The following is a 16,251-nucleotide window of genomic DNA, read 5'->3' on the forward strand; positions in this document are numbered from 1 at the left end:
TTGAGGCCAGCCAGGCAGTGGTAGCGCACGCCTTTAATCCCAGCACTTAGGAAGCAGAGCCAGGTGGATCTCTGTGAGTTTGAGGCCAGCCAGGCAGTGGTAGCACACGCCTTTAATCCCAGCACTTGGGAGGCAGAGGCAGGCGGATCTCTGTGAGTTCGAGACCAGCCAGGCGGTAGTGGTGCACGACTCGGGAGGCAGAGACAGGCAGATCTCTGTGAGTTCGAGGTCAGCCTGGTCTACAAGAGCTAGTTCTAGGACAGGCTCCAAAAACACAGAGACCACCACTGGCAGGAACCGATCATTGCAGGTAAAAATTTTTCTTTTATAAATAAAATGTCTGAACACATTAGTATTCAAGAATTTAACAGTTTTTTTAATTGTACCATGTGGGAGATTTTACAAGAGGTGTCTATCACCCCACATCTATGGATCCTTCTGGGATTTGTAGTTTTCATTGGCACTAAATGGTTTGATAATAGAAATATGATAAAGTCTTTACAAGATGAATCCAGGATTCTTAAGGCAGAGTTTAAACGCTTAAAAACAATTGAGAATGACAACAATCTTCTCAAGAATCAGTTTGAAGTACTCCAGGCTGATGTTAAGGAGAAATTCATTACTATGGAAGAGGGAACAGCTGATCTGGATGGTAAGCTTCAGTCCCTTTCTGTAGGAAATGAAACATTAACTGAGAGAATCAAAACTGCTGAATGTGACAATCGGATTTTGTCTAAAGCTTATGACAGATTGACAGAAAGATTGTCAATACAAGAAGGCACGGTTTATGCCATAAAAATTATGTCCAAAGATGAGATGTTATCTCTAACGGACAAACTTCATACTTTAGAATCCTCAGTGAAGACTTTGGAACATAATTCTGGACAGGAGATTCAGACATTGCAGAAGGCAATGGTGAATAGAATTGAAAAGATTGAGGAATTTCTAAATTCTGATGAAGAAGAGCAAAGGGTAGAAAGGCAAATTTTAACTACATCTGTGGGTAAATCTCTCCGGGACAATTTCCACAAAGTTCTACCTACAGTTCTACCTGCCTTTCCAGTAATAACAACAGAGAAGATGATTGGTTCCAAAAACCCTAGGGTCGTCAAGTAGACTACATGGGAGCCTGTCTGTATGAATAATCTCAAGGAAATAAACCAGGCTGTCATGACTTTTGGGATGCAAGCCTCTTTTGTTAAAGAGATGCTAAGATCTTGGGCCACAACAAGCAGAGCAAGCCCCTCGGACTGGCTCCAGCTGAGCTCTGCGGGACTTGAGAGTGGACCGCAATTGAAATGGAAATGCTTATACAGGCAAGAGGCTAGACTCTTAGAACAGCAGGAAAAAAGCGAAGGGAATTGACATTTCCCTAGATCAAATTCTAGGTGAAGGGCTCTTTTCCGACCCTCAGGAACAAGCTAATGTGGATGAAAACACACTCTCCATGTGTGCTACAGCAGCCTTAAGGGCTTGGGACAGGGTTCAAGACCCAGGACAGAGAATGGAATCATTTGTCAGAGTTAAACAGGGTCAGAGAGAACCCTTTAGTGACTTTTTACAAAGATTAACTAAGGCTGTAGAAATAGGGATATCTGACCCAGAAGCAAGACGTATAATGATTGAGTCTTTGGCTTATGAAAATGCAAATGTGGAATGCAAAAGGATTTTGGGCACTTTAAAGCTCAGATCAGTGCCCTTGGAAGAATGGGTCTTGCATACACTCAATGTTGATACATTTGATTATGGCACTGAAGCATGGGTAGAAGAAGCAGTTTCCAATGGTAAAAGGAGACACCAGAATACCAAATGTTTTAATTGTGGAAAAATGGGTCATATGAAAAGGAATTGTAGACAATGGATTTTCAGAAATAATAATAATAATAATGCATCTTTCAGAAATAATAATAATAATGCATCTTCTAGAAATAACAGAAATAGGAGGACTCAGCCTTCAGGTTTATGTAGAAGATGTGGAAAAGGCAGACATCGGACGAATGAATGCAGGTCCAGAAGAGATAGACAAGGCAACCTGATACAGTCGGGAAACGTGAGGGGGGGGGCCTCACAGGCCCCCATGGCAAACATGGTTCAGTCATTTCCAGTTTCTGCAGAGAACGTGCCTCATCAGAACAATTAGGAAGCCCCATGCCTACCGTTACAAGCAATAATGATCAGAAAGATAAGTTACATGTGTTTTGGCAAACTTCTATAAATGATCAAAGACCTAAACTGAGAGTGTGTGTAAATGGCATTTTTATTACTGGCCTGTTGGACACAGGTGCTGATGTAAGTATCATTACTCCAGAATCTTGGCATCCGTATTGGCCTCTTCAGAATGTAAATGTTCAGGTCCTGAGTATTGGAACCCTATCTCGAGTAAGGCAGAGCACGAGATGGGTTGAATGTATAGGGCCAGAGGGACAAATAGGAAAATTAAAGGCATATGTAACCAATATTGCAATGAATTTATGGGGTTGTGACGTATTACAACAATGGAATACCGAAATTAACATTCCTGCGACTTCTAGAGCCTATATTTCTGAAAATAATATTAAAAGATATTACAAACGGAGAAAACTGGCCATTAGGGCTGTGCAAGAACAAACAATTGATGTCCCTTCAGAGATACCAACAGCCTTGCCTCTAAAATGGTTGACTGAGAAACCAATATGGACAAAGCAATGGCCTTTAGTTGAGGAAAAGTTACAGGCTTTAGAACAGCTGGTACAAGAACAATTAGATGCTGGACATATAGAAGAATCTACCAGCCCTTGGAATTCTCCTGTATTTGTGGTTAAGAAAAAATCAGGTAAATGGAGAATGGTGACAGATCTCAGGGCCATCAACAAGGTTATTCAACGTATGGGCCCTCTGCAATCTGGAATTCCTTTGCCCTCTTTGTTACCAAAAGAATGGCCTCTCATAGTTATTGATTTAAAGGATTGTTTTTTCACTATACCTTTGCAAAAAGAAGATAGAGAAAAATTTGCCTTCACAGTGCCTACTTATAACAATTTTCAACATTCGAGGAGGTACCACTGGACCGTTCTCCTCCAGGGTATGTTAAATAGCCCCTCCCTGTGCCAATATTTTGTGAACCAACCATTGCATATAATATGCAAGAAATTTCCCAAATCTATAGTATACCATTACATGGACGACATTTTGTTTTCTGATTCAAACATGGATACCTTGAACAGACTGTTTGAAGAAATAAAGATACTTTTACCTAAATGGGGATTGCAAATAGCTCCTGAAAAGATTCAGAAGGGAGATTCTGTTAATTATTTAGGTTATAAAATAGGTTTGCAAAAAATTAAGACACAAAAAGCACAAATTAGGAGAGATCACCTACGGACTCTTAATGACTTTCAAAGACTGTTAGGAGACATTTCCAGTCTACGACCAGCTATTGGAATAACACCTGATCTAATAATTCATTTGAACAAAACCTTGGATGGTGATAAAGATTTAAACAGTCCCAGAGAATTAACAGCTGAAGCAGAAAAGGAACTGATAATGATTGAGAAAAAATTACAACAGGCACATGTGGACAAGGTGAATCCAGAGCTCGATGGTATTCTTGTCATACAACCATCAAAAATTTCTCCTACAGGAATTTTAATGCAGAGAGATGATATTATTTTGGAATGGATCTTTTAACCATTTAAACCAAGTAAGAAACTGAAAACTTATGTGGGAAAAGTCTGTGAGTTAATTATAAAAGGCAAGCTGAGACTTCGTCAACCAGCAGGCATAGACCCAGCAGAAATTATAGTGCCTTTCACTGCTGATGAACTAAAGAAATTATGGGAAGACAATGAACCATGGCAAAGAGCTTGTGCTATTTTTTTGGGAGACATTAATAACAACTATCCAAAAAGCAAGAGGCTTAACTTCATAAAGAGAACTTCTTGGATTCTTCCTTGAATCGTCCGTGATGCTCCAATAACTGGAGCCCGTACATTCTATACTGATGCCAATAAATCAGGGAAGGCAGGTTACAAATCAGAAGACTTGGGTAAGGTGGAACAAAGTCCAACATCCTTATGATTCTGTCCAGAAAGCGGAATTATATGCCATTCTTATGGTGCTAAGGGATTTTAAAGAACCTATTAATATAGTCACTGATTCACAATACGCAGAAAGAGTTATTTTACATATTGAAACTGCTGAATTTATACCTGATGATACAGAACTAACCTCATTGTTTCTCCAGGTTCAAGATTTGATCAGGAACAGGCTTTGCCCTATGTACATAACACACATCCAGTCCCATACGGGTCTGCCAGGTCCTCTAGCACAAGGTAATGTAGAAATTGATCAATTATTGATTGGTAGTGTGCTACAAGCCTCTGAATTTCATAAAAATCATCATGTTAATAGCAAAGGTTTGAAGAAAGAGTTTTCTATTACATGGCAACAAGCTAAGGAGATTGTAAAGGAATGCCCTACTTGCTCTTTCTATAACCAAATGCCACTGCCTGCAGGGGCTAATCCAAAGGGCACCCAAAGGAATGAAATCTGGCAGATGGATGTGTTCCACTTTGCAGAATTTGGCAAATTAAAATATGTTCATCACACCATTGACACTTATTCAGGCTTTCAGTGGGCAACTGCTTTAAGTTCAGAAAAAGCTGATTCAGTAATCACTCATTTATTAGAAGTCATGGCTATCATGGGTATACCTACACAAATAAAGACGGATAATGGTCCTGCTTATGTCTCTAGGAAAATGAAACGGTTTTTTGATTATTACAATATCAAGCATGTTACAGGTATACCATACAATCCTACAGGTCAAGCAGTCATAGAAAGATCCAATCGAACTATAAAGGATATGTTGACCAAACAGAAAGGGGTGGAAAACACCCCCAGAAATAGGTTACATAATGCTTTGTTAACCTTGAATTTTCTCAACGCTAATGAGAAGGGAACAACGGCTGCAGAAAGACATTGGATAACGGAAAAGTCTACTGAACTAAATCAACCAGTTTATTTCAAGGATGTGCTGACCTCACAATGGAAGCCAGGAGATGTGCTACGTTGGGGAAGGGGTTTTGCTCTTATCTCCACAGGTGACGAAAAATTGTGGATACCATCAAAATTAATAAAGGTTCGGTTTGAAGAAGAGAAGCCACTTGGAAAAGATAAATAACAATTCTTGCATAAGGATGGCAAGCATACTGATGGTAAGAAAGACAGATAGGTTGGAGGCAGGGTTCTTTTCTTATCTCCACAGGAAAATACTCATCTTCAAAGAAATTGAGGGACCCTGAATATTTAATTACTGATGGATGGACACATTTTGTAAGTATTAATTTATATATATATATATATGTCTTATTAAACATTTCTTTATAAATATATAGAGCTGGTTTTGAAGTTGGACTCTGGCTCAGTCCCTCTCCAATTCCAAGCCTGTTAGTAAGAGAAAAACCCAGAGTTTCTGGAGTTTCTGTCTCATGTCAAGAGCCATGATATGGGACAGAAAGAAATATGAGTTTAGAAAACATCTTTGCTTTTCTCCATATCTATCATACTTTTCATTGAATATATCTATCATGTCTTTCATTGAATATAATATGTATGTCTATATGATTAATGTTTAAGTTTTTCACAATGAACAATGAGTTTTTCTTGAAGTGACATTTGAAGTTTCCAGGAAGAAGATGGGGCCCCACAACAACAACTCTACCTGGTTGATATGACGTCATAATACTGATAGCACTACTACAAGACCTGTTTTGGATACCAGCTGCACAAGACAGTTCCAACTTGGTTAGCTGAAATGGTGCACATCTTGTACAACATTCTTGCCAGACCTCCACAAAATACTCAGAGACTATTTGCAATTTTAAAAGACATTGATCTTGAAATTTAACCATCATTTTACTTTCACGGGATCCCCCAGAAAGAACATCATCCCCGTGACAGCTGGAAGTAATTCTAGAGGACGAGGTCCCCTCTCCCAGTAAAATTTACCCCTGGGTTTAGGGACATCATTTAGGGGTTGGGAGGTTGGGGGAGGAATTTTATAAGCTCAGGGATCATTTTGAAAAAAAAAGGAGGGAATGATGGGATAATAGATTTATAATTGTGAGTTACTGCTTTTAGACAAATATATTGGTATTGATTCTTGTATATTGATACAAAGTTAAATTATATTGACTATTGTATGCATGCATGTTTCTATCTCTGTTTAAAACATTTTTTATGTATTGACATATATTGTATTGATAAATATATATTGTATATATTTACCATATTGCAGTGTACATTTCTACCTCTGATTAAGATACTTATATAATGTTTGTGTATTGATATATATTTACCATATTGCAATGTATATTTGTACAGTGTTTATATTTGGAGGTCATTATCCTCATTTGTTACACAGTTGTTTATTGTCTTTGTCTTTAAGTTAGATAGATATTGAGAATTATATAGATAGTCATCTAAGTTTGTTATTTATAATTAGACTAATCAGGTTCTCTAGATATATAGAGATTATACTCAGTACAGATAGATAATCTTCGACGTCTTCAAAGAGCTGTAGAAAATGGCCTTTAATCTAACTCAGAGTTTCGTGATAGTGAGACACAATTGCTCCTGGCTGCACAGCTCTATTCCCGAGAGAATGTTGAGCACCAAAGACACTCCATCTGGAGCCTTTCTATTTGGCAGAACTGGCCATTGGGCAAAGAAATGCCCATACCTCAACCACTGACAGAGATACAGAGCGTGCATCAATGGATAAAACAGGACTGTCATATCCTGCCAAGACAGGGTAAAATAGTTTTGAAAAGTTCCTTGCCTTTAATAATGGTATGTCAGTTATGTTAGGCCTTAGCAAAAATTGGTTGACTCAACATTGCAAATGAGACTTTGGGTGATTGCCCAGGTAGTCAGTTGTCTCTGTCAATTGTTGCACATTTTGGAAATATCTCATTTGTTGAGTAGTGTTTATTCCCTTCTCAGACCTTTGACGGAGTTGAAGATTATATAATTGTAGTTACTCTCTACATTATTTGGACTCCTTGAGATAGCATGTTTAGCAAAGCTTTTGTTCTCAATATTGTTTGTTATATTTTTTATTTGTTGTTATTGTATATAGTTGTATTTGGTTTGGTTCTGTCTTATTTAAACAAAAAGGGGAGATGTAGGGATAGGTCCCGCCCCTTGGGGGGCGTGTTCGCCTCGGGCTAATGTCTGCCTATGAATTTGGCGAGCATGCTCCCAGCCGTTGCTTCTGCTTTCCTGGTCTCCACGTGAACGGTGGTTCTGTAAGTCTATTTCTACATTAATGATATAGATATATATTTTTTTACAATCTGTCTGCATTTGTTTACGCCGTTACACCAAAAGAAACATCAATAACTACAAGTACTCCTCAGGTAAGACCTACGCCTTCTATATCTGTCCAAAAGGACCTGCAATGTTCCACATCTGAACAAAAGACTGTGGAACCTTGCTATTCTAACCATGGGCCTCATGAATATTCCATATCAACCCAAGAGGCCCAAGGGCCTTCTTTATCTGTCCCAAAGGGTCTATGTCATTTACCATCTGTCCCAGGCCTTCAGAGACATTCTCCATCTCTGTCAAAGGCTCCAGAAAATCCTACCTATACCCAAGCAGATCTGTCAATTTCTAAATCTGACTTAGGAGTCTTGAAATCTTGATAATCTGCCAAAGGGTCTAAGGGAAAGGCCAAATGTAAACAAAAACATATTGAATCTTTGCCATTAGCACAAGAGGACCTGACATCTCCTATGTCCTCCAAACCATCTAAAGATCCCTGTGCCTCCTCCTGCCTTCTTGATGCAGAAGACTTTCCATCTCCCCCAGGGTCTCCAGTGTCATCAACATCTGAGCAGTGGTATCTAGAAACTTCACCATCTTGCCAAGGGTTTCTTGGACATTCACCATCTGCCCCAGGAGACCTGTGTTGTTTCCAGGCTGCCCAGGAAGCAAAAGAACTTTTGTCATCTGCCCAAAGGCCTCAGGAAAGTTTTCCACCTTCATTAAGTTATTCAGGACATTTGCCCAACCTCCCAAGAGATCAGGAAGATTCCTCACTAGAACAAGGGATTTTAGAACATGTCCCTCCTGCTCAGGGCTCTCTGGAAACTTCATGCTCACCTAGGGTGTCTTTGCAAAAGCTCTTGTTGTCCCTACAAAGGCCTCTGGATCTTTCCATATCTACTCGGGAATGCTGGTACATCCCAATCTGCACAAGGGTTGCAAAGATTTCTACCATCTATACACGAATATCTGGAAAATTCCCCTTCAGGCTTTGCGTCTCTTGAGCACTTACCAGTGGCTCCAAAGGCTCAAGAAGTTTTAACTCTGTATCAGGAAACCCATTTCCCATTGTTGCATGATCATGGAATTCTAGAATTACCTCAATATGGCTCAGTGGCCCTACCATCAATGCCATCTGTACAAGAGCTTCAGGGAAGTCTCTCATCCTCAGAAGGTAGCATAGCCCCTGTGGTCCCCTTCCAGGGGTCTGTGGGACATTCCCTATCTGCACAAGAGCCTATAGATTTTGCAAATCCACAAAAGCAACTCCAGGGCATTCTCTGTCTGGTCTAGATGATATGTTAGCTTTCATATCTTGCCAGGAGACCCTGGGAATATTGTCCTCTGTAGAAGTGGATGTGGGAACATATTCACACAACACAGGATCTCCAGGACAATTGAAAAATATCTCAGGGTTTCCAAGATCTACGATATCTGATCATGATCCTGTAGTAATTTCCTTACCTGCACAGGGAACTCTCAGACATTTGCCATCTACTCAAGAGGATGTGGGACTTTCCCTGTCTGCCCAACAAGCTCCAGAACTGTCCACATTGGAACAAGGGTCTATCCAAGATGTGGAAACAGCAAAAGTGGCTCTGGTAATCCCATCATCTCCCAAAGGGGCTATCGGAAAATTTCAGTGTTACCAATATGCTTTAGAACACTTTCCACCTAGTGAAGGAGCTCTTGAACACTCTTCAACCCACTAGGGGACTCAAGAAAGTTTGAAATTTTCCGTAGAGTCTCTGGAAATTTTGTCATCTAACTTTGAACATGTCAAAAATTCTCTCCCTGCCGCAGGTGGTCTGGAATCTTTTCTATGTGATCCAAGGGTTTTTGGACATATGCTAGCTGACAAACACCATGAACAACATTCTATATATGCACAGGAGTCTCTGGGTAATTCACTGTCTAACCAAGAGGCTCAAGAACACTTAGTACCTTTAATAGGGAATTTGAAACCTTGCCAATCTGCCAAGGAGGGACTCAAAACTTTGATACCTTCACAAATTGTTCTGGAAAGTACTTCAAATATTTCAGAGGGTCTAGGAGCTTTATCATCTGATATGGAGCATATGGGACTTACCTCATTAGCAAATGAGTCAATAGAGAACTCCCAATATGTTGAAAGTGTTGTGGAATCTTCTTCTGCCACTGGAGCTCTAAGAACTATGCTTGCTCAAAAGTCTTTGGAAAATCCTTTACCTGGAAAAGGGATTAGGGAAACATTATTATCTTCCCAAGGGGCTTTGGAAATATTATCATCCACAAAAGGGAGAGTGGAGAATGTATCATCTCCTGATAGGTCAGTGAAACCTCCGACTTCTTTACAGGAGATTTTGAGACCTTCTTCATTGATCCAAGGTCCTCACCAACATCCACTATCTGCACAAGGGCCTCTAGGACCTCCCAAAACTGAATCTGGCATTCAAGGGTCTTTATCAACTCCAGAGGCTGGAGGAAATTTATCAAGGGAACCAGGTTCTTGGAAAGCTTTCCCATTGACCCCAGAAACTCTAGATCATTTGGAATCTGCTGAAAGACCTGATGATCTGTCCATATCAGCACATGGAATGTTTGATTCTTTACCATCTAACCAGGGGACTCTAGGAATTTTGGTATATTCTCCAGGGCTCATGGAACCATCAGAATCAGAACATAGGAAACTTGGGCATGTGTCATCTGTGGGAATAGATGGAGAAATTTCTCCATTTGAGAAACCAGCCAAATCAACTTTCCCATTGACTCTATATTTACCATTGATTACAGAGGTTTTGGAATCTTCCTCATGTGGTCTGGAATCTCTGGGGTCTCTGTTATCCATCAGAGAAGATGCAAAAGGCACTCCTTCTGCACCACATGCACAGGAAAGTTCTTTATCTACTTCCCAGGCCCTAGAACATTTTGTAACTATCCAAGGGCGTCTGCAAATTAACACACTTGATGTACAGACTCTGTGCCCTTTGCATCTACATTAGAGAATGTAGAACATTCCTTTTTTTTTCTCGAGGGTTTCCAAGACGATTCCAAATGCTCTCAAATATTCTTGCCCATCTGTCCAGTAATGGTGAGTCTGAGGAATTTTCTATCTCTGCTCCAGGAACTAAAAACATTTCCTTACTTGCTCAAGAGCCTTTAGAACATTCCTCCCTACATGATGCAACTCAAACCATTTCCCCTTACCCTCAAGAGGTGGTGGGATCTTTGCTATCTGAACAAGTTTCTTTGGGACTGTCTCCATCTGATCATGGTTCTCTGGGACCATTATCCTCAACACTAGGAGCTGGGGGCCTTCCCTATCTGAAGCAGATTCTACACAGCTATCTGCATCAGCAACAGTGACCAAAGTACTTTTAACCTCTTCCCTTGGGCCTTCAGCATTTAAATATTATGACAAGATGAAGTGGGAGTTTTGCCAGCTCTCCATGGAGATCTTGAATCTTCTCAGTCTGATCAAAGGACTCTGGAAGTGATCAAGTTTGCAGAAGGGGTTCTACAAAATTTATCAGTTGCTCAAAGAAGTACAAAACTTTCAACTCATTCCCAGGATGCTAACAATTCTTCTCTATCTGACCAAAGCTATCTATTACATTCACTATATGTCAAAAAGCCTTTGATACCTGCTCTATCTGATCAGGAAATTGAAGAATCATTGTTATCCCACTTAGAAGATACAGAACATCCATTGTCTTCAGCTTGTATTCAGATGAAGGAACCTTCTCTATCTACCCTAGGCCTCAAGACTCTTTGCTAACTAAACAAGAGCCCCTGAGACTTTCTATATCTCTGTGCAATTTTCTGTGTCCTTTTCCATTTTCCCATGAGTCTGAGACTGAGACTGTAGCACTTTCCACATTATCTCCAAAGTACCTGGAACCATCCCAATCTGCACAAGGGGAACTAGAATATTTTTCAACTGTAGGACAGTGTAAAGAATATTATTCAACAGCCTCACAATCTTCAAGAATATTGTCCTCACTCCAAGGGTTTGGAGAGCATTTATCATCTGCCCCAAGTGTTCAAGAACTTTTCCAAACTGGCCCAGTGGATCTAGCAAATTTGCTTTCTTCCCAAGGGCCTCAGAAACCCTTTAAATTGACCCAAGGGTTGTTGCATCCTTCAGCATCTGCTCAAGAATCTCAAGAACCTTCTGAATCTCCCCAAGATGTTGTGGGAAATCATGAATCCTCTGAGAGGATTCATGGATATATTTTCCCTAAAGTAATGCCTGTGGAAACTTTTACATCAGTTTCAGAGACTACAGTAACTTCACCATATACTCCACAACCTCTGGAACTTTTTTCATTACTACATGTGACTTCAGCAACTTCTCTAACTGACCAAAAGGTAGTGGGACCTAAACCACCTTCACAAATAACTCTAGAAGTGTTGTCATTGGCACAAGTGTCCCTAGAACCTTCAGCTTCTGGCCAAGGGAATGAGAGAAATTCTCAGTTAGAAAAAGGTACTTTGGAACAGTCTTTTTCAGCACAAGGCATTTTTGGATTACTGCCATGTACAACAGAAGTTCAACAATCTACATCATATGCCCATAAACTACCATAAATATTGCCATCTACACAAAAGGACTCCCTGTCTTCTAAAGAATCTTTGGTACTGCCCATATCTGCAAATAGGACTCTTGAGAATTTGCAATCTGATCATGAACTTACAAAGCATTCCAATTCCTTTCAGGAAGCTTCTAGACCTTCTTTGTTGGTCCAAGATCCCCTGCAAGATTCATCATCTGCTTCAGAGACTCTGAGACCATCTTCTAACCAGGATTTCAAAAGTCTTTGTTGTATTCCTTACATGCAGTGAAACCTTCATCATCTGCACCAGATGCTAATAAACTTCCCCAAACTAGTCTAAGGAATCAACCAACTCGCCTATCTAATCAAGGGCATCAGGAAAATTCTATGTCTCTCCAGGGTACACTGGGTTCTTTTTCATCCAAATCAGGGCCTTTAGAACATTCAACATCTTCCCCACTGATTATGGGTCCACCGGTATCTTTCCAAAGTAAGCTAGGACACTTGTTTTGCACAGATACATCACCATTTACCAAGGGCCTACAGGGCCTTTTTCATTTCCTTCTGGGACTACAGAACATTTACAGAACATTCAAGATCTCATGAATCTTCTTTATCAGCATCCAAAGATCTAGCACATTTTCTATCTGACCAATGTTACAGATCTACTCAGGGAACTCTAGCTTCTTCACCATATAGCCAACAATCACCACAATAGTCAGCATTCCAAGGAATGTTGGAACTATCCAAGTTTGACCAGTGTACACATAGCCATTTGTCTTCTGTCCCAGATGATTTTGGAATGTCTCTGTTTGTCCCAATGATTACAGGCACATTGCCACCAATCCCAATGACTCCAGGACTTTCCTCACTAACATAAGCAAGTCTAGTTCTTTCCTTATCTTTTCAAAAAGATGATGAATTTTGCCTATCTTCACAAGCAACTCTGGAATTAAACACATCAAGGCAGGAGACACTGAATCCTTTCTCGAGTTCCTGAGAAAGCTTCTATTTATACAAAACCCAGTTTGGTAAAACCCACACAGGCACAGAGTACTGAAGGACATCCAACTTCTAAGTCAGGGACTAATCAAAGTACCAAGAAGGAACTAGGATTTTCTCCACCTGCCCAAATGCCACTGATAATTTCCTTATCTACACAATGAACTCCAACATCTTGTTCATTTGACCAAGGGGATCTGGGGACTTCTCTATCTGTCCAAGGGTCTCTAAAACTATCTACTCCCACACAAGTAATTGTAGAAACTGTGCCATCTGTGCAAAGTACGTTGACACATCCCACTTCATCCCAAGTAGCTCCAAGATTTTCTCCATTGGCCCAACATGCTGTACAAGATTCAGCATCTTCCCCAAGGACTACAGGATCTTTCTTATACAAAAAAGTTGAGGATCTTTTTTGTCTTCTCTGGAGGACATAGAACATTCACCATCTATTCCACATGCTCAGGAACAACGTCCATCTGTTCCAGGGACTTTGCAACCTCCACTATCTTGTGAAGGATGTAAGAAACTCTCCAAAGCATCAGAGAGAACTTCACCTGTTCAAAGTTCTTTGTCATCCATCCAGACTTCAGGGATTTGGGGACAATACCAACACTCCCACCGTACATTGGAGCATTTGCCTCATGGAAAAAAGGGCATCGAATCTTTTCAGTCTGCTTCAGGGATTATAGGAGATTTGCCATCACCTGTAGTGCCTGTAGAACATTCAACTCCTAACAAACAAGGTGCAGAATCCTTTCTCTCTGGTCAAGGGTATCTAGAAACTTTGAAACCTGACCAAGGATCTCTGAAACTTTCCATGTCAGCCCAGTCAATACTAAAGGAATCATGATATACTAAAGGGGCTCTATGACCTTCAGCATCTTTCTCAGAACTTTCAAAACCATACAAAGTTTTCCCACCTACCCGAGGGACTGCAGGAGATTCCCATCTGGGTCTCTCTGTATCACCATCACAAGAAAGTCCATTTTCTTATTCTGATGAAGGAGTTGTGGAACCTTTCTTTTCAGAACAGGGAACTCTAAAATTGTCCAAATCTGTACAAGGGACTCTAGGGTCTCTCCCATCTATTCAGTGCACTGAAGGTCATTTCATATCTTCCCAAGGCACAACAGGGCAGTCCACATCTGAGAAGCCTTTGACATCAACTACAAAACCTCTGGGGTCTACCCACAATGTCCTTGTCATATTAGGATCTGGGCCATCTTATCAAAGCCTCTGAGAATTATTTTATCTGCCCAAAAATTTCTAGGGCCTCCACAATCTGCACTAGGGTCTATAAAGCTATCTACACCCACACAAGGAGATGTAGGAATTCTGTCATCTTCTCAAAGTACTTCACAACATAAAATTTCTTTCCAGGAGTCTCCAAAATTTTCTTCATCTGCCCAACATAATGTCCAAAGTTCAGCATCTTCCCCTAGGACTACAGGACCTTTCCCATCTAGCCAGAAACCTCAAGCATCCTTTATGTCTTCACTATCACACATCGAAGAACATTTGCCATCTGCTCCAGGTGCTCAGGAAAATACTTTATCTAATCCATGGACTCTAGGACCTTTGCTATCTTCTAAAGTGCCTAAGGAACTCTCCACAGCTATAGAGGAAACATTGCCTGTCCTAAGTTCTTTGCCATCTATCCAAAGGTCTTCAAAACACTCAGTATATTCTTCAGGGGTTTTGAGACAACACCAATACTCCCAGAATACCTTGGGGCACTTGTCATATGTGAGAGAGGGTGTGGAATTTTCTTAGTCTGCTACAAGGACTATAGGAGCTTTTCCATAAACTCTAGTGCCTAGAGGACATTTTACTTTGAGCCAAGGATCTGCAGATTCTTTCCCTTCTGGCCAAGGTAATCTAGAACCTTTGAAACCTGCCCAAGGGTCTCTGAAACATGTTATGTCATTCCAGGGAATGCTGCATTCAGCACGATATCCTGAAAGGACTCTGTAACTTTCAGCACCTTCCCAAGCAGTTCCAGAGCCATATACAAATTCCCCATTACCCAAGTGACTAGGTGAAATTTTCCATCTGTACCAGGGCATCCAGATCTCTTGTCATCAACACAAGTGACTTCACTATTTTCTCATTCTGATGAAAGGACTGTGGAAACATGCCTATCATCACCAGGAACTTTGAAAGTGTCCAAATATGCACAAGGGACTCTAGAGTCTTTTTCTGCTTCCCAAGGCATTGGTGAGTTTCTCTTATCTGCCAAAGGCACATTGGGAAATTCAGCATCTGCAAAAGAGATTGTAGGACCTTTTGCTTCCATGAAAGAACCTCTGGGGTCTATCGAAAATACCAAAGGATCTTTGCAATCTGGTCAGAGTTCTCTGGGGGTGTCTCAGGCTGCAGAAGGGCCTGTGGATCCTTCATTATTTCCCAAAGGGTTTCTGGACTTATCTGTGTCTGCCAAAGGGACACTAGCAACATTGCTATGTAATCAAGTAACTAGGAAACACCATGATTCATCTATAACCTGTCAGAAAACGTCTCAGCCAGCACAAAATTCTCCACAACATCCACCATCTCTTTTAGGACTTCCAAATCCTTCCTAATCTGAATAGCGCACACTAGGTTCTTTGTCCTCTCCTCCCGGTACTGGAATATCTGCCTCAGGTTCTCAGGAAATGTTCCAACTTTCTGCAATTCCAGAATATCCTGAACCTTTGCTATATTTTGGATTGCCTCTGGAACTTTCTGTGTGTGCACAAGGAACTCTGTGTCCTTTTTCATCTCCTCAAGGAGAACTTGATTCTTTACATTGTTTCTCTGCTAATCTGGAAACATCTCAACCTGCCCAAATGAATCTTAGCCATTTGTCATCTGTCAGAGAGCGTGTGGGAAACTCTCCATCTGTCCCTGGTCCTCAAGAGTTTTCACTATTTAACAAAGAGACTAGAGAACTTTCTACACATGTCCCAGGTAATCCAGCACCTCCGCCCTCTGCTCATCTCCCTCTAGAACTTAATGTATCTGTCCAGTGTTCGCTGAGTCCATCAGCATCTTTAAAAGGAAATCTAGAGTCCTCATTATATACTGAAGACATCCAAGGAATAGTCCAAAATACACATAGTTATCATTGGCAATTGCCACACGTAAGAGAAACATTGGATACTTATCCATCTCATGTAGGAAGTTTGGTATATCTACCTTGTCCTCAGGAAACTCTGGGACATTCCTCTTTATACCAGAAGAGTCAAGCAACTTCTCGTTGTGCACAAAAAGCTGTGGGTTCCTGCCTGTATATACAAGGGTCAAGGGGACTGTCCACATCTGCACAAAGGAGTCTAGTACATCTTCCACCTGCCCAAGGGATCTCAGGAAGTTTCTCACATAGACAACATACGTGCTCACAGTCCACTTCTGCACGAGC

General features: G+C 40.7%; 1 protein-coding gene across 1 annotated transcript in view; it reads right to left on the reverse strand.

Moving 5' to 3' along the window:
- LOC121439839 (E3 ubiquitin-protein ligase RLIM-like) overlaps positions 1-15,611 on the reverse strand; it is a 32,255-nt gene extending 16,644 nt beyond the window's left edge. The window contains 1 exon segment of the mRNA XM_041640452.1: positions 15,355-15,611. Within this exon segment, the coding sequence (XP_041496386.1) occupies positions 15,355-15,611 (257 nt within the window).
- Between the last annotated feature and the right edge of the window lie 640 nt (positions 15,612-16,251).

The sequence above is a fragment of the Microtus oregoni genome, unplaced genomic scaffold, assembly GCF_018167655.1.
Source record: "Microtus oregoni isolate MIOR12 unplaced genomic scaffold, Mior012 000063F_ref0000156, whole genome shotgun sequence".
NCBI classification, from domain to species: Eukaryota; Metazoa; Chordata; class Mammalia; order Rodentia; family Cricetidae; genus Microtus; species Microtus oregoni.